Source organism: Schistocerca gregaria, chromosome 1 (genome assembly GCF_023897955.1).
Source record: "Schistocerca gregaria isolate iqSchGreg1 chromosome 1, iqSchGreg1.2, whole genome shotgun sequence".
Taxonomy (NCBI): Eukaryota; Metazoa; Arthropoda; class Insecta; order Orthoptera; family Acrididae; genus Schistocerca; species Schistocerca gregaria.
Genome location: NC_064920.1, coordinates 1,075,609,249 through 1,075,633,950, shown reverse-complemented (window position 1 = coordinate 1,075,633,950; position 24,702 = coordinate 1,075,609,249). Strand labels below are relative to the sequence as shown.

At 36.0% G+C, this 24,702-nt stretch overlaps 1 protein-coding gene across 1 annotated transcript in view; it reads left to right on the top strand.

Annotated features, from left to right (window-relative positions):
• LOC126281675 (serine/threonine-protein phosphatase 6 regulatory ankyrin repeat subunit A-like) overlaps positions 1-24,702 on the top strand; it is a 362,879-nt gene that overhangs the window by 124,678 nt on the left and 213,499 nt on the right. The window contains exon 5 of the mRNA XM_049980838.1: positions 1,923-1,976. Within this exon, the coding sequence (XP_049836795.1) occupies positions 1,923-1,976 (54 nt within the window). The remainder of the gene's footprint in view (positions 1-1,922; positions 1,977-24,702) is intronic.

Genomic DNA, 24,702 nt, shown 5'->3' with positions numbered 1-24,702 from the left:
AAACACTGCGCCACCTCGCTCGGTTTCAATAGAGGATTTCCTAATGTGATTTAATAGGTATATAAGAGTATTCAATGCTTCTACCCACAGTTCTGTTGGCAATTTTCTAGGTTTATAACTATAATGAGCACACTGCACTACAGTACATTTTTCTCCATCTGCAATGCATTTTTGCTGTGGTATGTAGGATGAAGTAATGCAATGCTCTGTGCCTCTGTTGGCCAACTATTCCAATACTTTCTTGTTATCTATCTTCTTTCCTCTTTCACACATAAACTGTTTGATACCATGACTGTCATAGCCTCATTTAAGAACTGTTGCAGAATGGTCTTGTTTTCACTCTTCTGTTTCAGAAAGAAAATGTTTCAAAACTTGCTGAAATCATCTTTAAATCATACACAGCAGTGAGCTTTCATGAGAGCCTCTGTAGACATAGATCCATTTATGTAGGCATGGATTTGTATACCAGTAACCATTATGTGAGTCATTCAATTCCTGAAAGGTAACCAATGAATTTTTCCCAGTGCATATCCATTGCATAATTCTTCTTTGCACCTATTCACATGATATTCATCTGCTTAAAAGGCTTTTCATGTTGTTGAGAACTAAATCTCTCATGATAAACTTGTATCATGACTGACAATGTCACCAAATTCACTTGAACTGGTTGTGCTTGTTTAATGACACATATGTCTAGAAGACAAAGAGCACTGTTGAATTTACTAGTTATCATTATTTCCCCAGTCACTTTGTCTCCAGTTTTGACACTTTTGTTATCAAGTCTCATGGAAATATTTTCTTGTGCAGACACTTTTATGGAGAACAAGTGAGCACTTGCTTCAGGAACATAAAGCACATCTTTCAATTTGATATTTTTTCTGGCATTTGAATTTCACAGTTCCCTGTCCATGAGTCAACATGCTTTCACAGCTTTTCCCAAATTAAACCTTATCAGGAACAGTGAATTTTGTACATCATACAAAATATTGTTTATTCTCAGTGAAATGATTTGTGGCACCACTACCACAGTGGCACCAAAGTTAGTGTCCACTCCCTAGCAAATGAGAGAGGGGCTGAAATTCAGGGGAGAAAAGCAAAAGTTCAAATGCTTAACTCCATTTTCAAATGTTCCTTTACAAAGGAAAACCCAGCTGTATTAGTGTCAGTGGTGTTGAGAAACAGTGGAAATCATTAAAATTTTAGAAAGCTCCAGGGCCTGATGGAATCTCTGTCAGATTCTATAATAAATTTGTTGTTAGCCCTCTTCCTACTATAATCTATTGTAGATCCCTCACACAAAAAACTGTGAACATGTCTTGGAAAAAAGCATAGGTCACACCCATCTACAGGAAGAAACCCAGGTCAGGGAAGACTTACCGGATGGTAACTTTAGAAGAATCACGTAGAACCCCAGGTCAGGAGAGACTTACTGGATGATAAGTCTCCCATGACCCTGGGGTTCTGGGTGATTTTTCTAAACTGTACCCCTTTTCCTAAACATCTCCAGTCCTTTTCCTTCACCCCTGTTCCTTCCCCTGAACTCTTCTGCCAGAAGAAGGAGCCACTGGCTCTGAAAGCTTGTAAAAGTTAAATCCTACCACCACTTTGTGAGTAGATTTTTTATCTGTCCATTTAAATTATCTTTTCATATTGTTGTTATTCTGTTCCTGATTTTTCAGTGTTGATGTGTAAATAATTATCATCAGAGAAAGGTTGCATTTGATACTGGGTGTAAATGCCACTAAAATATAAATGTACTGGGAAGTGAGAGTAAGAATTCAGAAGAGGACCGTGCAAGGATTGAATTGCAGTCGTCTATATTTCAAGTTATTCTTATTGCTTACTTGTTATTAAGAAAAACTGTTTTTACTAAAATTACTACAGAATATATTTTTTTATAAGTTACAATTATTTTCTTTCAGAGAGATCCTGTCATACATAGCAGCTGGTTCAGTTGTGAAGATTATGTCAACCAGGTAAGAGTGAAAACAGTTACGTTAATTTTAATTACATTATTAGAGGAACTGTAGACCTTATGCTACTCTTTCTTACTCTTTTTGACAAGTGGAACCCCTTTAATGCCTATTTTTATTTTTAAATTCCTAATTTGTTCCCATAATGCAACATTCTGTAAACAAATTATTTGCCAAAAAAAGACAATTGTTTCAAATAACGATTGTTTGCTTTAGAAAGTAATTTCAGAATTAATCCAACCTTCCTTAAAATAACTTTAATTAAAAATGACTTAATCTAATAAGACTTTTAAATTTAAGTTGTAATGAGATGAATGGTACTGAATCTTATTTTCACAAATATACTTATTATTAGGCTTCATGCATGAAAGTTGAATTCTCAGTTGTTCAGCATCAAATACAGGGTGTACGTAAAGTCCGGGAACACTTTCAATTATTTATTGCACAAGAACCAAACATTGTACAGATATCATACATATGTCATTTTGAAGAGAAACCCTGTAATTTTTTTTCATATATACCATGACAGCGTAGTTTGGTAATTTGCCGATAGTCAGTGCTAGTCACAAACATGGCGAGTTCAGGTGCAGAGAGAGCCTTCTGTGTGTTGGAATTCGACAAAAAACAAGGGTGCTACAGCTGATAATGGATGTTTAGAACCAAGTATGATAAGAAGCCACTAACAAGGAGGGCCATTTACCACTGGCACAACAAATTTGTTATGATGGGTTGCTTGTGCCTGCAAAGAGAAACGGACATCCCAGTGTAATTGAAGTGAATGTGGAGCGTGTACGAGAGACATTCATATGGTGTCCAAAGAAATTAGTGCAGTGTGCATCCTGTGAACACAAAATGGCTCCAATGACAGTGTGGGAAGTCCTGTGATACTATTCAAATTGGAACCAGTACAGAAACTCAATGATGAAGAAAAAGACAAGTGTTTCGAGTTTTGTTTGCAGGTGCAACAATTGAATGAGGATGAGGATGGCATTGTTGATCACTTAATTTTTAGGGATGAAGCCACTTTCCACCTAATGGGAAAGTGGACAGGCATAATTGTCGAATCTTGGGTACAAAGCATCAACACGAATGCATTGAAATTGAGCTTGTTTCCCCTAAGGTAAATGTTTTTTGTGCCTTGTCATGTCAAAAACTGAGTGGGCCATTCTTTTTTGCTGAGAGCACTGTCACTGAATATACCTACTTGGACTTGCAATGGCTGATGCCTCAAATGCTATTGGACTCTCTGTTCATCTTTCAGAAGGATGGGGACTCCATCCCATTTTCACTGTGAAGTTTGTGGGTGCCTGAACATGGAGCTGCTGCATCGATGGATTGACCGTGCTACAGAAGGTGACAGCTGTTTCATGAAATGGCATCCCCGATCACCAGATCTCACTTCGTGTGACTTTTTTCTGTGGGGACACATTAAAGATCTGTTGTATGTATCGCCTCTACTGCGTGTTGTAACAGAGCTCTGGGAGAGAATATGGAAGTGACTACCACAGTCAACGATGCCATGCTGGGATGGTGTAGCAATTCTGCCTGATTTATTTCTTCGTTTGTTGTCCTCCATGTCAACATACTGCATTGCTACACTGGCTGAAACATGGGGTTCGTAATTTGGACACTGACTACTGTAAATAATATGGCCAACAGGTACGCATTTGTGTTTCACCATAGTTTACTTTCACTTTGCACAACCCCCCAATAACACACAGTTATATATGTATAGCCAGTGCACTATTGCTTAACTTTCCATAAGCCTCATTAATAGTTTGCAGGTGAACTTCCACATACTGCTACAATAGTTTACTGTTGAACATCTACGAGCAATAATAACATAACCAAATAGTTCACAATCCTTCAGATAAATTGAACAGTCACTGTCATTGCTTTAACACATGGCCTGTTTGTGTAACACTTATTTCACTGTTAAGTCGATGCATTGTTGTTGCTCTCATCTGAAACCCGGTCATGGACTTACTGTCTCGTGACCAAAAATATATCCTCACCTTAATAGATGCTGAAACTACACATTGTTCAAAGTTTAATTTACAGAAATTACAATTAAAAGTTAACTTATTAAATTAACTGAATACATAAAATATTGTGTCTTTTTAACAGTTTTTTCTACTGCAAAAGTTACGCCGAAATATTTGTTTAAATCATGAAATTAACAAATATCATTACACAAACAATAACTTTGAAAAAACTGTGAATTATTTTGGAATTAATTATGGGCTGGCTTTGCTAACATGTTTTCGAATACAACCAAACAAATACTTTAAGATCACTAACATTTTGCCTTCCAGATGTTTACAATTATTACAGAATTTACATTTGTGTATATGTCAGCAATAGAATTTAACTTACGAAACAATTACTGATTTTGCCCTATAATGAAAAATATTAACTAGTGACAGTCAAAATGAATTAGAAAATCAATTACATACATAAAACTAAGGATAAAATTGGGTTTGGTGTCATATTCTGTAAAATTAAGGGCCAATCTTTCTCTTTTATGAAAATACAGATTATACTCATGTATGTTAATGATAATTAAGTCCAAATGAAAAAAAAAAAATAATTTTAAGGAGGCAGATGACAAAACAAGTAGGGAATCAAAATATTCCCAGCTTGCTTTGTAACGACGTATGCCAAGAATTCGATTACCATATTGATGTCTGCCAGGTTGCTCATGGTTCGCATATCAAATGTTCATAAAAAAAAGCTTTCAGAGTTTCTCTTCAAAATACGATATGTATGACATCTGTACAATGTTTAGTCCTTGTGCAATAAAAAGTTGAAAGTGTTCCTAGACTTTATGTACACCCTGTATATTGTAATTATTTTTTGTTGACATGTAAGCTCAGAACTGTATTTCACACAAATATATAGCTTCAAATAGCAGAAGTACCATTACAACCTTTTGTAGGCTCGCCATACATTCAGAATTAGCCTGGACAGTCTTGGTGTTTTAGTGCTGTTCAGAGTAATGTCCAGGGTGGCAGAAATGTCCAGGGCTTGAGAATTTTATGACTGGTTAGGATTTTCTTAAAAGTTTAGGCCAATGCATTCAACATAGCATTCTTTAATGTTCTCATATGGCTGCGTCTCTGTCAGCTGACCTTGGGCCAAGTACTGACATCGATGGTGAGGCACAGCTATCAGTTGCACTACAAATTTTCACTTACTATTAGTCATTTGGCACACAACAGTGGCAATGTGTACATGGTGTTTTCATGTGTAAAGTAACTCATCTACACATTTTTGATCAATTTCTCTCTATTCGTTTTTTGGTTCATTGTTTAGCAGTGGCCAAAAAAGTGTGGTTTAATGTTAACCTGCAATAGGAATACATTTTTATTAGTCTATGCAATGACAGTTACAATGAAAATGTTTATTGCACACTGTGTACTGGAGAATGGGAAGGCTGATATTAAAGAGAAGATGAAAACAAACATAGGAGTGCTATTATTGCTACTACTTCACCAAACATAAGATATATTTTTAAAGCCATAGGTGGGAATTATCATCTGGAGTGTGCTGCTAAAGAGGCTGCATTTTCATATCCACACTATTTGACATTCACTTGGTTTTGAAACATCAGACTGCACATCTAAACTTGTGGAAAAGTTATATGACCCAAATTTTTATTTGCTAGAAGCAAAACCAAGACTGTTATTGTTAACATTATTTCACCATTTATATTTGATAATGTGTGGTATTCTTTGGAAAAAAAAATTACATCACAGTTACAGTGGCTAGCTGAAAAGAAATGAAGTCAGACTTGTTGTGAGTGTTTTAAGATTTTCAGTATGGAGGAGGGAATTCAAGTTAATCTTCTAAAGTTTAATGAAGTGTCAAGTGAAACAGTTCAAATTTTGATTCAGTAGCTTTTGGACAACATAAAAAATACAAACTTGAAGAAAAGTTGGTTTGTTATACTGCTAATAATATTCTCAGTAATTTTGGTGGTGTGAAGAGAAAGGGGGACGAAAATGTGTTGAGAAAAGTTTAAAGTGTAGAAAGATTTATTTTAGAAAGTGGTTGCTCAGCTTACATTGTTCATGAACCATTTCTGAAAAAAGTCATATCTAATGAAAAAACAAGTCAATAAATAAAGTTTCATGTTTCAGTAAACTAACAAGACTTTTGAGTAATTTTAAAAAAAATGTCTTGGGTTGGACATTAAAAAAATGGTAGTTTATCCTGGGTTGGACACACAAAAATATGCTAAGCCTAACTTTTGTTTAACTGCACCAGAATTACTCATGGTGCGTAAGCTTTTCATGCAATGGTAGATTAGGTGCCAGTTCAGTAATGCTGAAGTGGCCAAAGGTTGTGCATTGATAATAAACGGAATTTTAAATCAACAATTCATTTTGATATTTAATCTGCTTTTAAGTTGAAAAATAGTAATTAAAATCTTGCTTTAGATTTTTTTGGAGCTGAATAATTTCAACACAATTCCCTAATAATGGAAATTCTGTGATGGAGTAACAACAATATGAATTAGAACAATTTTGCTACTCACCACATAAAACATGCTTTGAATAGCAGACAGGCACATTTAAAAGTAGATTGTAGGATATTATTGAGCTATCAGACTAAGACATTTGCTAGAATTAGACACACACACAAATATATACATGGCCACTGCCACCCCAAGCATAGATGCTGGTAGTTGGGTCCATGTGCCCGAAGGTAATAATTTCTCTCTCTCTCTCTCTCTCTCTCTCTGTGTGTGTGTGTGTGTGTGTGTGTGTGTGTGTGTGTGTGTGTGTGTGTGTGTGGCAATCACTCATTGGAGCATGTACCAAAATATCTCTTAGGCAATTTGAAGCAGTCTGCTTCTATTACATAACTGACCATTCAGTTTGAAACTGTCTTTTAGAAAGAAATCACACAGCTTGTCCCTCAGCTCAGGAACTTGGTGTAATATCTTTCCTCAAGATAGCAATTAGAAGTCAGTATGTAAAAGAAGAGATGTATGTACACTTCCCGTTTCCTTACTTATTATCTTGAGTAAATTATTATTTAGTGGCATAGATTTTATGAAAATTAATGGTTTTGTGATCTGTCAAAAGCATTCTTATGACTATGTCGACTTTTAATGTTACAAAGCATAATATGGCTCAAATTTCTGATGATAGAAAACAGACTTATATTATTGGATATGGGTGCACTGTGAGACAGACAACTGTGATGATTTGAAGGGCATGCTACAATCAAGCCTTATGTAGTCATTCCCTCATTGTTGAATTTCTCCTCTGCAAAGTTACAATATTGTCACTGATAAATACAGCCTTATTTACATTTGGTGTTGCATTCATACAGAATGTCCAAATTAGTAAGTGAAAGTGAGAGTTGATTGTTATTCTATTTTTTAATTTCACAGACATATGCATTTTTTTAAAGTTACTTCTGTAATATTAAGAAAGAAGGGCTTGTAAGTTTTGTGGAACCCTTCAGTGCTTTCCACAGTGCCCCTGGGTTCCATAGAACACAAATTAATAAATGGTGTGGTGATAATTTCATTAAGTGTAAGCTGACTGGCTGACTTGTATTGAAGATACACCAATCAGAATGAAGAAGTACTTCATTTTAGGAATTGTATATTTTTCAAACTATTGAATGCTGTTCTTGGTACATTCTGCCTCTCCTGACCCACAGCTCTATGTGAAGTATCTTCTCTTAATTTGCCATTTGGTTGTGCTCACACACAGAACAGGTGTAAGGAAATATAATCAGTATTGTAGGATATTGCACAGTAATGTCTGTGACACACATGATTTGCTATTTGCTATTTGTGTTAGACTGTTACTGTTTAAGTGTTAGCTTTGTGAAAGTAGTTTTGTATGTCATCATTTGTGGCTGTTTTCTTTCAAACAAGATCAGCATTGACTCACTAATTTTCAAACCAGGAACAACTAGAGTGTACATCACAGACACACTAATTTAAAATTTAAAATTACTAATGAATCACAAACTTTGAGAATTTAATATTAAAAAACTTCCTAGTTTTCTGTGAAGCACCGCCGAAAAATTCAGTAAATGTTCCTTTTTGAATATATTAAAATTACTTCATCTAGGCAAGGTGAAGGAAATAGAAAGTTATTTTACAGTAGAAACCGTGTCCACAGAATTAATACAAAGCAACAATGGGTTATTTTCTTACATTCTAGGAAGCGAAGGGAGACGAAAATTTAATAGTAATGGGTGACTGGAATTAGAGTGTAGGAAAAGGGAGAGAAGGAAACATAGTAGGTGAATATGGATTGGGGCTAAGAAATGAAAGAGGAAGCCGCCTAGTAGAATTTTGCACAGAGCACAACTTAATCATAGCTAACACTTGGTTTAAGAATCATGAAAGAAGGTTGTATACGTGGAAGAACCCTGGAGATACTAAAAGGTATCAGATAGATTATATAATGGTAAGACAGAGATTTAGGAACCAGGTTTTAAGTTGTAAGACATTTCCAGGGGCAGATGTGGACTCTGACCACAATCTATTGGTTATGACCTGTAGATTAAAACTGAAGAAACTGCAAAAATGTGGGAAATTAAGGAGATGGGACCTGGATAAACTGAAAGAACCAGAGGTTGTACAGAGTTTCAAAGAGAGCATAAGGGAACAATTGACAGGAATAGGGGAAAGAAATACAGTAGAAGAAGAATGGGTAGCTCTGAGGGATGTAGTAGTGAAGGCAGCAGAGGATAAAGTAGGTACAAAGACGAGGGCTGCTAGAAATCCTTGGACAACAGAAGAAATATTGAATTTAATTGATGAAAGGAGAAAATATAAAAATGCAGTAAATGAAGCTGGCAAAAAGGAATACAAACGTCTCAAAAATGAGATCGACAGGAAGTGCAAAATGGCTAAACAGGGATGGCTAGAGGACAAATGTAAGGATGTAGAAGCTTATCTCACTAGGGGTAAGATAGATACTGGCTACAGGAAAATTAAAGAGACCTTTGGAGAGAAGAGAACCACGTGTATGAATATCAAGAGCTCACATGGCAGCCCAGTTCTAAGCAAAGAAGGGAAGGCAGAAAGGTGGAAGGAGTATATAGAAGGTTTATACAAGGGCGATGTACTTGAGGACAATATTATGGAAATAGAAGAGGATGTAGATGAAGACGAAATGGGAGATACGATACTGCGTGAAGAGTTTGACAGAGCACTGAAAGACCTGAGTCGAAACAAGGCCCCCGGAGTAGACAACATTCCATTAGAACTACTGACGGCCTTGGGAGAGCCAGTCATGACAAAACTCTACCAGCTGGTGAGCAAGATGTATGAGACAGGCGAAATACCCTCAGACTTCAAGAAGAATATAATAATTCCAATCCCAAAGAAAGCAGGTGCTGACAGATGTGAAAATTACCGAACTATCAGTTTAATAAGCCACAGCTGCAAAATACTAACGCGAATTCTTTACAGACGAATGGAAAAACTGGTAGATGCAGACCTCGGGGAGGATCAGTTTGGATTCCGTCGAAATGTTGGAACACGTGAGGCAATACTGACCTTACGACTTATGTTAGAAGAAAGATTAAGAAAAGGCAAACCTATGTTTCTAGCATTTGTAGACTTAGAGAAAGCTTTTGACAATGTTGACTGGAATACTCTCTTTCAAATTCTAAAGGTGGCAGGGGTAAAATACAGGGAGCGAAAGGCTATTTATAATTTGTACAGAAACCAGATGGCAGTAATAAGAGTCGAGGGGCATGAAAGGGAAGCAGTGGTTGGGAAAGGAGTGAGACAGGGTTGTAGCCTCTCCCCGATGTTATTCAATCTGTATATTGAGCAAGCAGTAAAGGAAACAAAAGAAAAATTTGGAGTAGGTATTAAAATTCATGGAGACGAAGTAAAAACTTTGAGGTTCGCCGATGACATTGTAATTCTGTCAGAGACGGCAAAGGACTTGGAAGAGCAGTTGAACGGAATGGACAGTGTCTTGAAAGGAGGATATAAGATGAACATTAACAAAAGCAAAACGAGGATAATGGAATGTAGTCAAATTAAATCGGGTGATGCTGAGGGAATTAGATTAGGAAATGAGACACTTAAAGTAGTAAAGGAGTTTTGCTATTTAGGAAGTAAAATAACTGATGATGGTCGAAGTAGAGAGGATATAAAATGTAGACTGGCAATGGCAAGGAAAGCGTTTCTGAGGAAGAGAAATTTGTTAACATCGAATATAGATTTATGTATCAGGAAGTCGTTTCTGAAAGTATTTGTTTGGAGTGTAGCCATGTATGGAAGTGAAACATGGACGATAACTAGTTTGGACAAGAAGAGAATAGAAGCTTTCGAAATGTGGTGCTACAGAAGAATACTGAAGATAAGGTGGATAGATCACGTAACTAATGAGGAGGTATTGAATAGGATTGGGGAGAAGAGAAGTTTGTGGCACAACTTGACTAGAAGAAGGGATCGGTTGGTAGGACATGTTTTGAGGCATCAAGGGATCACAAATTTAGCATTGGAGGGCAGCGTGGAGGGTAAAAATCGTAGAGGGAGACCGAGAGATGAGTACACTAAGCAGATTCAGAAGGATGTAGGTTGCAGTAGGTACTGGGAGATGAAGCAGCTTGCACAGGATAGAGTAGCATGGAGAGCTGCATCAAACCAGTCTCAGGACGGAAGACAACAACAACAACAACAACAACAGGACAAAAGTGTTTACACGTCCACTGTCATGTATTTGAAATGTAATGAGTAGTGTGTAGAAACTCATTTCATTTGTTGCCACCTTAACTTCTACACCTGAGTATACTGCTGGCAGAATTTATTTCCACTGTTTTTGAAGCATGATGAATAATAGTAGTCAGCTTTTAGGAGAAATTTACCATGTAAATGATGCTCGAGTGTGTCCAGACAGATTCTTTGATGAGTTTCCAGTTCAGGCTTTGAGAAGCTTGTTTGCACAAGTCACCCTGGTTTCCTTTGAATCAAATAAAGTTTCTTGGACAATAGGGTTATTGTGCTGAGAGAGAAAAGATCTAATTTCCAAATGGTTGCCTCAGAAATTGAAGTCTGCTATTATCCAAAATCTTTTTATAAACACCTGCATTTATTTTTTCCATTGACTAAAACTAGTGGTCTGATTCCAAAATATGGAATTAAATCCCACATCACTGGACCACATTTCGATTTTCATAGATGCCATTTTACACTCCAGTTAATAAGATTTCCTAGTCATTTACTATGCCCACATAATTCTTCTGAGGGCCACATCATGTGCCTTGACTTATCAATGAATACAACATATTTCGTTTGTCAGCACACAAATTACCACTCTAATAATGATAAATATTACTTAAAAATTAATTGTAGGAATAGGTACTTAATTTTAATTTGCTTACTATTTCTCAGACACTATGTGTTACTGCCTCCACCCAGTGAACCAGGGACCTTGTCATCAGTGGGGTGACTTGCATACCTCAGCAACACAGATTGCCATACCATAGATACAATCACAATTGAGAGGTATCTATTGAGAGACTAAATAAATGTATGGTCCCTGAAGAGGAGCAGCAGCCTTTTCAATATCTGCAGGGATGATAGTCTGGTGATTGACTGATCTGGCCTTGTGACATCAACTAAAATGGTTTTGCTGTGCTCGTAATGTGAACAGCTGAAAGCAAGGTGAAACTACAGCTGTAATTTTTCCAAGAGCATATATACTCCATTCACTGAAACAAGAAACGTACTGTAAACACAGCAAGGCACGTGACCACAGCGCTGCCGCTTAGGGGTGTACAAGGCAGGGGTGTCAAATTAAGAAATGAAAGTCGAGTTTTTTTATAATTTGGCACCTGAACATGACAAAGTGCTCCGAGAACTACCTTCTGACACCTTTTCTTTTTACATTACATTAAAATTTATTGTCACTTAAAAAGAGAAATGTCTAAGCTATCAGGAAAAGTTGTTTTTTCACATTACTCTATATTTATCATGCCATGTCTCCTAAACTGTGTGTTACACAGCAAAATAATTTTATAATTGCGTTCAGTTCTGTATGTTGATGATGTCTGCAAATTTTCTGCCCAATAGAGTCAGTAATAGTGAAGTCATAAATTAAAATCTCACATTTGATGCAGAACTTTTACCAAATCGTCATCCAAAATATAGTAAGTGACTAACTTTTCCCCTTTAAATTTTTTTGTGGGGGTGTAAGCGAGAAATGTTTCAGAAAGGTTTGAATTTAATTTTGTAGTTTGTTTGAATGTGATGTGTGCAACCGTTTGTCCTTTATGAATGATGCATTGTGTGGTTCGCAGTGCTCAGTCAGTGTGGCTGTCTCAATTTGCAGGTGTGAGCTCATTAGTAGGTGTTGTACAGTGGCAATTTTAGGATATCTTAAGTTCATCTGTAAAGATGCTCAAAAGACTAGTTGTTGATTATTGGAGTAAGTATATGTGTTTGCAGTCACACTGAGCATTCACTGTTTATGTGCGCATCCAATAGCATCACATGGTTTCTTATTTTATATATTCACTTATTTCATTAGCATCACAATCAGCTGTCCTCATTATGTCATCCACGGATTCAGCGAGCGAGGTCGATGTGTCAGTTCTGAGTCCATCAAAGAAGCGAGCAAAGAAGAAATCATTAAGTTCTTCTGAGAAGCACATGGTGCTTAATGTGTACAAAATGGAACTGTTACATCAAGAGCAGTCGATGAGTGACATTGTTTCGAAAACAGCTGCAGCTACAGGTGTTGGACATTCTTCAGTGTATCATGTGATAAGTGAGTACATGGCCACACACTCTTTGAAGTGTCCCAAGAAAGGAAAATTATGACAGAAACTTTCTGAAAGTGCTGATGACTTTGATAGAAATGCGATACGAAGGAAAGCACATGAATTTTTTTTTTCGTAACAAATTGCCAACAATTAACAAAGTGCTTATAGTCGTGAACATAGATGCAGAGCTGGGCAATGTTTGGAGAACCACATTTTATAATTTATTGAGAGAAATTAATTTAAAAAATGTCTGGCGTTGGTGCGATAGCATGCTAATAGACAGGGATGACAAAATTTTATGGAGGCGGCGTTATCTTCGAACCATTAAACTGTTGAGAGATGAAGGCTGACCCATTTACTATTTGGTCGAGATGTGGATGAATGCAGGACACACCCATAGTTACGTCTGGGTAGATGACACTATAAATTCCTCAAAACAAGTGTTTCTGTTTGGATTATCCACCGGAAGCAAGGGCCCATCAGGAAAAGGTAAACGTCTGATTATTGCACACATTGGCAGCAAAGCAGGGTTCAAAAATGGTTCAAATGGCTCTGAACACTACGGCACTTAACATCTGAGGTCATCAGTCCCCTAGAACTTAGAACTACTTAAACCTAACAAACCTAATGACATCACATTCGTCCATGCCCGAGGCAGGGTTCGAATCTGTAACCATAGCAGTCATGCGGTTCCAGACTGAAGTGCCTAGAACCGCATGGCCACACCAGCCGGCAGAGCAGGGTTCATTGAAGGATGTTTGTGGACTTTCGAATCCAAGAAAAGTGGAGATTATCATGAGGAGACGTGGGCCAAAACCTTCGAGAAATGGTTTCAAGATGTTCTTCCTTGGCTTCAGGAAAATGCAGTTATTGTTCTTGATAATGCGCTGTACCATTGTCGGAGAAAAGAAAAAGTTCCCAATGCGAATTCCAATAAGCACAAAATATCAGAGTGGCTAAAATCTAAAAACATCAATTTCGAAGATGATACGTTGAAGAAAAAACTTTAAGATGTAGTTAAAAATCACAGAACAGCACACAACAAATATGCAATAGATGAAATGACGAAGAGTGCAGGGAAATCTGTTCTCAGAATTCCTCCGTATCGCTGTGAATTAAACGCCATCGAGTTAGTGTGGGCCAGAAAAAAAGGCTATGTTGCAGTGAAAAACAAAACATACAAAATGCTGGAAGTTAAAGTACTGCTAGAAGAAGCAGAAGAACAGTGACTGCAGACGATTTGAACAAGTGCATCCTCCATGACATAGAAAAAGAGGAATCTCAAATGTGGAAATTAGACTGCATTATAGAGGAGAGAGAGGAGCGGTTTGTTATAAACCTCAATGAAAACAGTTCAAGTTCAACAGAGTGAACCTTGCTTTGTCCTTTATCATTATTATTACTGGTATTGTTATTAAAATTAACAATTAATTATGTTTGAAATGAGCGTTATGTTATCAATATGAATGAAAATTAATCTGCCTCGACAGAATGAACTTAGTTTATCATTATTTTAACATTATTTTTAAATTTATTTTGTACATTGTTGCCCAGGTTTCTCACGGTCAACTGTGACTTGCAGCCAGCCGAATGGCACCAGCTGCAAAGCATGCGCCAAGGATTTTTCACACTCCTACGTATCACTTGAACACCGAATACTTTCTCTGGAAATGAGTGTAGTTGCTCACGTGACACTGTTTATGTTTCGTCCCAGCTCTCGGTGAATAGATTTCAACTCTACTGTATGGTTAAATGATAACATTGTCCTCTCTGGTAAAATATTCCACAGGTGAAAGAAATACTCACCCATTTGAGTATCTGTATTGGGACTACTCAAGATGATATCATCAGCAGCAGCAGAAACAAAACTGGCATTCTATAGATTGTCGCATGGAATATTAGATCCATTAATTGGGCAGGTAGGTTAGAAAATTTAAGAAGAGAAGTTGATAGGTTGCTGGTAGATAAAGTGGAAATTAGTGAAGTTCAGTGCAGGTCAAATACAAAGGTGAAAACAGTGTTGCCGGCCGTGGTGGTCTCGCGGTTCTAGGCGCGCAGTCCGGAACCGTGGGACTGCTATGGTCGCAGGTTCGAATCCTGCCTCGGGCATGGATGTGTGTGATGTCCTTAGGTTAGTTAGGTTTAAGTAGTTCTAAGTTCTAGGGGACTGATGACCACAGCAGTTGAGTCCCATAGTGCTCAGAGCCATTTGAACCAAAACAGTGTTATAAATACAAAGTCAAGTATGTGTAATGTGGGAGTTGGTTTAATAATGAATAAAAAAATAGGAATACAGGGAACTACTATGAACAGGACAGTGAATGCATTATCATAGCCAAGGTAGGCATGAAGCCCACAACTACCGAAGTTACACAACTTCATATGCCAACACCCTCTGCACATGATGAAGAGATTGAAGAAATGTGTGATGTGATAAAAGAAATTATTGAGATAGTTAAGGGAGACAAAAACTGAATTGTGATGGAAATTGATAGTAGGAAAAGGAATAAAAGGAAAAATATTAGGTGAATATGGATGGCAGCTGTGAATGGGAAAGGAATGAAAGAGTATGACATCTGCGTGCTTTATTCCTTCTTCAATAGTCCTCTGGGTTGATATTGTGCATTATTATACTGGCTTAAAAATAGGGGGTGGAAGTTGAGCACTGACTACTGTAAATGATGTAGCCAACAGTTGCGTTTCACAGTTCTTTACTTTCACTGTTCACAACTCCCCAATATTATACAGTTATATGGCCATTTCACTATTTGTAAATGTTGATAAGCATCATTAATAAGTTGCAGGCAGACATCAGCATACTGCTACAATAGTTTGCTTTGGAACATCTATGAACAGTTAAAGCCTAACCACACAGTTCACAGTTCTTACCGATTAATAAGGTACATGTGACACTATTTCTCAAATAACTTAAATTGTCATTACTTGATCCAACACACGACCTATTTGTGTTACACTAATTCCACTGTTAAGTTGATGCATTGTTGTTACATACTTTCTGTCTGAAAATAGTCTGTGGACTGACTGTCTTGCGACCAAAAATCTGTCCTTTATACATCCTCACAATAACAGGCACAGAAACTATACATTATTCAATGTTCAAGTTACAGAAATTACAATTAAAACTTAACTCATTCAATTAACTGAATACATAAAAAAATCCTTTTTAATAGTTTTTTCTACCACAGAGGTTAGGGCAAATTATTTGTTTAAATAATGAAGTTAACAGATAGTTATACAACCAATACTTTTGACAAAACTGGTAATTTTTTTGGAATTAATTAAGGGCTGGCTTTGCTAATATGTTTTTGAATAAAGCCAAATAAATACTTTAAGAGTCCTAATAGTTCTTCTTCCAAATGTTTGTAATTATTACTGAATTTATATTTGTATATAAGTCAACAATAGAATCTAAGTCATGAAACAATTACTGATTTCATCCTATGACAAAGGTATTAACTAGAAATAGTGAAAATAAATTAGACCTGGTAGTATATTCCTTAAGACTGAGGGCCAATCTTTCTCTTTTATGGAAAAGCAGATTATACTCATGCATGTTAATGGTAATTAGGCAAAAAAGAAAATAAAATGAACTTATGGAGGCAGATGGCAAAACAAGAGAGAAAGTAAAGAGATCGCAGCTTGCTTCATCACAAGAGCATAATTCAATTATTGCTAACACATGGTTTAATAATCATGAAAGAAGATCATATACATGGAAGAGACTTGGAGACACTAGAAGGTTAAAGATTGATTATATAACACTAAGACGGATATTTTGGAACCAGATTTTAAACTGGCATTTGAAACAAAATGAAAAATGTTTTGAACTGAAAACAATGAACAAATATGATCTGTTAGATAAAAATGAAGATACAGTCAACCATAGAAATAAGAAAAATGATTTCACATCTCCAAGAAGTACCTTGAAGAAGTCAGAAAATACTAAACATTCAAGAAATCTTTCACGAAGTGAGAAAAATAAGAAAGGTGATGTTTAGATATTTCCAACTAGCCATAGAAAAGTTTTAGCAGCTACTATGGCCACTATGCAAATTAAACTGAAAGCAAGCTGTGATATTTTTACTTCCCCTCTTGGTTTGCCATCTGCTTCTTTAAATTCATTTTTGCACTTTTAACTAATTACTATTAACATATGTGAGTATAATCTGCATTTTCATATAAGAAAAAGGTTGGCCCACAGTTTTAAAGAATTGAACATCTGACGTAATTTTGTGCTAAGTTTTACATATGTAATTGATTTTCTAATTTATTTTGACTATTCCCAGTTAGTATATATTGTTATATATTATGCAATTCATGACACTGCAGCACGGAATGAGAGCTTAACAGAAACAGCAGTCTTCTAGTGAGGTACAAGTTATATAATGCTGCATCGTGAGATCTACAGGTTACCTGAAAACTTAAATTTGTGTTCTGAGGAATTATGAGATTGAGGTGGTAATACTGGAATGAATAACAATAATTTTGCTGATTAACTGGTAACTGTGGTGCTAGAGTTATGTGAATATTCTGACAGGTCATCTATTTGGTACCATTTTCTGATTTTTTGAGGATTTAATTTTCTGGTTGAATGAGAGTAGTCCTCAGAGTTGAGTAGAGAAACACAAAAATGATTTGGTACAACTTCAATCCCCGTAATCTTGATTTGAATAGTAATTAAGTTATGTGATTGTGACTATTTATTTTCACAACATAACAATTAGTACTTCCCCCCATGAAACATAGACCTTGCCATTGGTGGTGAGGCTTGCATGCCTCAACAATATAGATAGCCATACTGTAGGTGCAACCACAACGGAGGGGTAAGAAATGAAAGAGGAAGCCACCAGGTGGAATTTTGCACAGAGCACAACTTAATCATAGCTAACACTTGGTTCAAGAATCATAAAAGAAGGTTGTATGCATGGAAGAAACCTGGAGATACTCACAGATTTCAGATAGATTATATAAGAGTAAGACAGAGATTTAGGAACCAGTTTTTATATTGTAGGACATTTCCAGGGGCAGATGTGGACTCTGACCACAATCTATTGGTTATGAACTGTAGATTAAAACTGAAGAAACTGCAAAAAAGGAGTATATAGAGGGTCTATACAAGGGCGATTTACTTGAAGGCAATATTATGGAAATGGAAGAGGATGTAGATGAAGATGAAATGGGAGATATGATACTGCATGAAGAGTTAGACAGAGCACTGAAAGACCTGAGTTGAAACAAGGCCCCGGGAGTAGACAACATTCCATTAGAACTATTGATAGCCTTGGGAGAGCCAGCCCTGACAAAACTCTACCATCTGGTGAGAAAGATGTATGAAACAGACGAAATACCCTCAGACTTTAAGAAGAATATAATAATTCCAATCCCAAAGAAAGCAGATGTTGACAGATGTGAAAATTATTGAACTATCAGTTTAATAAGCCACAGCTGCAAAATACTAGCGCAAATTCTTTACAGACAAATGGAAAAACTAGTAGAAGCCGACCTCGGGGAAGAACAGTTTGGATTCCGTAGAAATATTGGAACACGTGAGGCCATATTGACCTTACGACTTATCTTCGAAGAAAGATTAAGGAAAGGCAAACCTACGTTTCTAGCATTTGTAGACTTAGAGAATGCTTTTGTCAATGTTGACTGGAATACTCTCTTTCAAATTCTAAAGGTGGCACAGGTAAAATACAGGGAATAAAAGGCTGTTTACAATTTGTACAGAAACAAGATGGCAGTTGTAAGAGTTGAGGGACATGATAGGGAAGCAGTGGTTGGGAAGGGAGTGAGACAGGGTTGTAGCCTCTTCCCGATGTTATTCAATCTGTATATTGAGCAAGCAGTAAAGGAAACAAAAGAAAAATTCGGAATAGGTATTAAAATCCATGGAGAAGATATAAAAACTTTAAGGTTTGCATATGACATTGTAATTCTGTCAGAGACAGCAAAGGACTTGAAAGAGCAGCTGAATGGAATGGACAGTGTCTTGAAAAGAGGATATAAGATGAACATCAACAAAAGCAAAATGGGGGTAATGGACTGTATTTGAATTAAGTCGGGTGATGCTGAAGAAATTAGATTAGGAAATGAGACACTTAAAGTAGTAAAGGAGTTTTGCTATTTGGGGAACAAAATAACTAATGATGCTTGAAGTACAGAGGATATAACATGTAGACTGTCAATGTCAAGGAAGCGTTTGTGAAGAAGAGAAATTTTTTAACATTGAGTATAGATTTAAGTGTCAGGAAGTCATTTCTGAAAGTATTTGTACAGAGTGTAGCCATGTATGGAAGTGAAGCATGGACGATAAATAGTTTGGACAAGAAGAGAACAGAAGCTTTTGAAATGTGGTGCTACAGAAGAATGCTGAAGATTAGATGGGTGGATCACATAACTAATGAGAAGTACTTAATAGGATTAGGGAGAAGAGAAGTTTGTGGCACAACTTGACTAGAAGAAGTGATTGGTTGGTAGGACATGTTCCGAGGCATCAAGGGATTACTAATTTAATATTGGAGGGCTGTGTGGAGGGCAAAAATCATAGAGGGAGACCAGGAAATGAATACACTAAGCAGATTCAGAAGAATGTAGGTTGCTGTAGGTCCTGGGAGACGAAGAAGCTTGCAGAGGATAGAGTAGCATGGAGAGCTGCATCAAACCAGTCTCAGGACTGAAGACCACAACAACAATGATTATTAAATCTATGCTACTGCACATATTGCGTTTTTACTATTTTTCAAATGGAAAAGAAACCCAAATCTTTCAAATTTAACCAGTTTCAGACAGTTATGACTTAAAGGTAATGTTTAGTGGTGTAATGTATACTTGATTTCAAATTTTTTTAATCGTCACCTTTTGTACTACAGTTAATGTCAGTGCTAATTGTTAGTATGTTATGAGAACTATGAAATGTATTTATTTTGATGTAATGACTATCATTTGACATTAGTGTTAAACATATTTGTTGTTAGACTTAAGTTAGAAGTAAAAGTAAGCATACTAAAGTAGGATGTTTTGTCTGATTTTTTCGTGTACTGTGGTGGAGGAGTACCACCTCCAAGATAGCAGTGCATTTCCTTACTAACTGCCACTTGGACCTGTTGATGGCATAGACAACTTGTGAGAAAGTGTGTGAAAGCTCATTAAAAATGTGAAAGTGCTTGTGAAAAATAATGAACATTGAGCAAGTGAAATTTTCTGTCTATTTCAACCCATGAGGATATATTGTGTGAAGCAAAACAGGACTTGTATCAAATTATATGTATCTTTAAATGTAATCTTCACTTACCCAGAAAGAACATCACAAATGATGAAGATGCCTAATTTTTTGTTAGAAGTATAACTTGTGGATATTTTGTGCAAATGTACAATACACTGTATGTAACTATTTTAGCTGGGAGTTTTCACATGGCCAGTTCACATAAGTAGAAATTTGAAAAAAACATATGTACTGTAGTTTTTGATAAGATTTCTTATGTAATATTTTTTGTTTGTCCGGGCACTTGTGGTCATTGAACTGCCCAGTTAGTTATTTGCAATATCTATCTGGTCAATCCAACGCGAGGGTGATGTGACAAAACAAGCTGAGTTATCTTTACTTCCACTATTGCTCTGCCATCTGCCTCCTTAAATTCACTTTTGCCCTTTTAACTAATTATCATTAACGTTTGTGAATATAATCTGCATTTTCACATAAGAGACAGGTTGGCCCTTAGTTTTAAAGAATTTAACACCTGATCTAACATTGTGCTTAGTTTTAGGTATGTAATTGGTTTTCTAATTTATTTAGACTATTCCTAGTTGGTATCTATAGTAATAGGGTGAAATCAGTAATTGTTTCGTAACTTAAATTCTGTTGTTGACTTGTCAACAAATATAAATTCTGTAATACTTGTAAACATTTGGAAGACGAAATGCTAGTAATCTTAAAGTATCTATTTGGCTCTATCTGAAAACATGTTAGCAAAGCCAGTCCTTAATTAATTCCAAAGTAACTAACAGTTTTGTCAAAAGTATTGTTTGCATAACTATATGTGATAATGTCTTGATTTAAACAAATAATTCGTCCTAATTCTTGCAGTAGAAGAAACTGTTAAAAAGAACTAATGTTTCAATGTACTCAGCTAATTTAATGAACTAAGTTGTAATTGTAATTTCTGTGAATTAAACTTTAAACAGTGTGTAGTTTTGGCACCTAATATTGTGAGGATATATAAGGGCCCAATTTTTGGTCCTGAGGCATTCAGTCCATGGCCGAGTTTCAAAAGAAGAACCTGTGTTATTTAGAATGACAACAATGCATCAACTTAACAGTAAAATAAGTTTTACACCAATAGCCTGTGTGTTAAACCAATGACAGTGTCTGTTCCAAGCATACCTTATTCTTCCGAAAGAAGTGTGAATTATGTGCTTATGTTTTTATTGCTCGTTGATGTTCTACAGGAAACTATTGTAGCAGTATGTGAATGTTTGCCTGCTAACTATTAATGAGGCTTATGAGAAGTGAGAACAATAGGGCACTGGCCACATATAACATGTGATATTGGGACGGTTGTGAACAGTGAAAGTAAAAGACCGTGAAACACTACTGTGCTTCTGTCGGCTACATCATTTACAGTAGACAGTAGTTGCACTTCCACCCCCTTAATTTTTCAGCCAGTACATTGACACCAAGAACAATCAACGAAGAGATAAAGCAGGGAACATCACCACAACTTGTTTTACCCATCTTGGCACACCTCTACATGAAGTTCTAGAACTCTGAGAGACAACAGTAACAAAAGGTTCCAAATGTTTTATTATTGGGGGAGGAAATGATGTACACAAGAATGAAAGTGTAAATGCTAGCAGGACTCTAAGAGAATCTTTATAGTGGTATAGGTCTATGTACCTGTTCTTGTGTGCTGCTAATTTTTTTCCAATATTTCTTTGCACAGAATTTGTTTACCAAGGTTGTTTCTGTCCAGGCCATGATATGTGCAAAAGGCTAAGCTGAGCAACGTTTGCCTTAAGAATAACTTCAGACACTAGGGACATTAGCACAATAAAAACTGCATATTTTGGCTATTTTCATCAATTTATGGCCTATGGTATAATATTTTGGGGAAATCAACCAATAGCAAGAAAAGTGTTCCATGCACAGAAGAGAGCAATAAGAATTATGTGTGGAGTACATCCTAGGCACTCATGCAGGGATATGTTTAGAGCTCTACAAATCCTTACAACACCTGCCCATTATATTTTTTCCCTGATGTGCTTTGTTTAAAAAAATAGCAACTTATTCAAAATCAATAGCTCATACCACAGTTATAACACCTGAAGGAAACTGGATATCCATTATGAGCTAAAAACGAAAAGCATAGTCCAAAAGGGGGTTTTATACAGTGACACCAACATTTTTAATGCCCTCCCACCGCACATTAAAGAACTGGTTGAAAACATGCCAAAGCTTAAAGAAAATCTGAAGCAGTTCCTTTTGGATGAATCTTGTTACAGTATTGATAAATGTCTTAGCAAAAATGCATAGAATCTCTTGTTTGTGCTTAAACCTTACTGTGTGACCTCTACAATTAATTAATCATACTCCGTAAGTACAGTGTAACTTAATGCAATACACAAATTTATGTATGTCTGTATATGATGCCTGTGTAACTTAAGAACAATACCCAGATTTATGTATGACTGTGTATTCTTTCAGATGTCCTGTATATGCTAAACTTCACAGTTTCTTTAATTTAATAATAAGATCAATGTATCTGTGCACAAAACAATAATCTGTAAAAAACCTTGACTCTTTCTATATCCAGGGATATGTTCCCATATGTTTCTATGGAACATGAAACAAATAAATAAATAAATGTGAAATATTCTCTCAATGAGCTTGTTGCTTCAAAAAATGTACATATATTCCAAAATTTTCTGTTTGTGTTGATGATTTCTCTGTTGACACATGAAGCAACTATCAGGTCAGGCCTGTGTGGAATGCTTACGGCATGTACAACAGAATGTATAAGTTTTCCTAAAGACTCTCTTTAGCACTGGTTGCATTTACACTTTCATTCTTATATACGTCATTTCTTCCCCCAGTAATAACACATTTGGAACCTTTTGTTACTGTTGTTTCACAGTCTTTTAGAACTTCATGTAGGGGTGTGCCAGGACGGGTAAAACAAGTTACTTTTAGTTTAGTTTGCATAGTCGCCATAATACCTGCTAAACCTTTTCTGTAGCTACTTGAAAATATGTAAACATCGCCTTTCTTATTTTCCCACTTGGTGAAAGATTCCACGAATGTTTAGTATTTTCTTGCTTCTTTGTGCTACTTCTTGGAGATTTGAAATCATTTTTCTTATTTCCCTGGTTGACTGTATCTCCATTTTCAACTAGCGGATCATATTTATTTGTTGCTTTCTGTTCAAAATGTTTTTCATTTTGGACCACACACCAGCATTTTTAGGCCTAAAAACAACTCATTTTTCACTTTTGTTGTTGTTTGACTTCACTTATCACTATCTCAAGATTATTCATGTATTGTTTTGCTCACAATAAGTCCTATTCTAATATAGAAACAACGTTTCCTTCATGTAAAACATCATATTTTGGTAAATATACCATTTGCAAACTTCAGTCAATTACACCACAGGCACATTTTATTTTTGCTTTATCAAAAGTGAGATGCCCTTTGAATAAATCCATTTATGGCTCCCTGAACATAGTCTGATACCATTTAAAAGTCTTCCGCTACATACAATTTACTTTATATTTGTATTACAATCATTTTTTATGGTGCCACTTACTAAAACTTCTGTACAAGCTGCCATCTTGTAGAAAAACTACCCATTCATCTTCTACTGCATTCCTTTTCCCTGTCCTAGCCAACCATTCCCTAATACTCCCTCCAAAACTCTGGTTCTTTCAACTTATCTAGGTCCCATCTCCTTACTTTCCTTCATTTTTGCAATTTTTGCAGTTTTAGTCTGCAGTTCATAAGCAATAAACTGTGGTCAGAGGTCACATCTACCACTGGAAGCAGTTTAAAAACTGGTTCAAAAATCTCTGGAAACAGTTTAAAATCTGATTCCAAAATATCTGTCTTAGTGTTATATAATCAATCTTCAACCTTCCAGTTTCTCAAAGTCTTTTCCATGTATATGATCTTCTTTCATGATTCTTAAACCATATCTTAACAATAGTTGAATTATGCTCTTGTGATGAAGCAAGCCGCGATCTCTTTACTTTCTCTCTTGTTTTGCCATTTGCCTCCTTAAGTTCATTTTCTTTTCTTTTTTCCCAATTACCATTAACGTTCATGAGTATAATCTGCATTCCCATAAAAGAGAAAAGTTGGCCCCCAGTCTTAAGGAATATAGTATCAGGTCTAATTTTCTGCTTAGTTTTGTGTAGGTAATTAATTTCCTAATTTATTTTGACTGTTTCTAGTTAATACCTTTGTTGTAGTGTGAAATCAGTAATTGTTTCATGACTTAGATTCTATTGTTGACTTATAAACAAATATAAATTCTGTAATAATTATAAACATTTGGAAGAAGAACTACTAGGATTCTTAAAGTCTCTTTTTGGGTGTATTCGAAAATGTATTGGCAAAGCCAGCCCTCAATTAAATCTAAAAAACTTACCAGGTTTGTCTAATGTATTGTTTGTATAACTATATCTGCTAATTTCATTATTTAAATAAATAAATGTGGTCTAACTTTTTTGATAGAAGGAACTATTAAAAATGGAGCAGTTTTTCCATGTGCGAGGGTTGAATGAAAAGTAGTGCCTCCACCTTCGTTAATTGGGATTGGATGGGAATATTGTAATAAATCAAACGCAGAAATAATCCTTAGAATATTATCTTTAATTACCAATATTTACTTTTCCAGTGATGAACAAATTTTGTGAATCCATCACAGAAGAAGTTGACACACTTTTTCTGCAA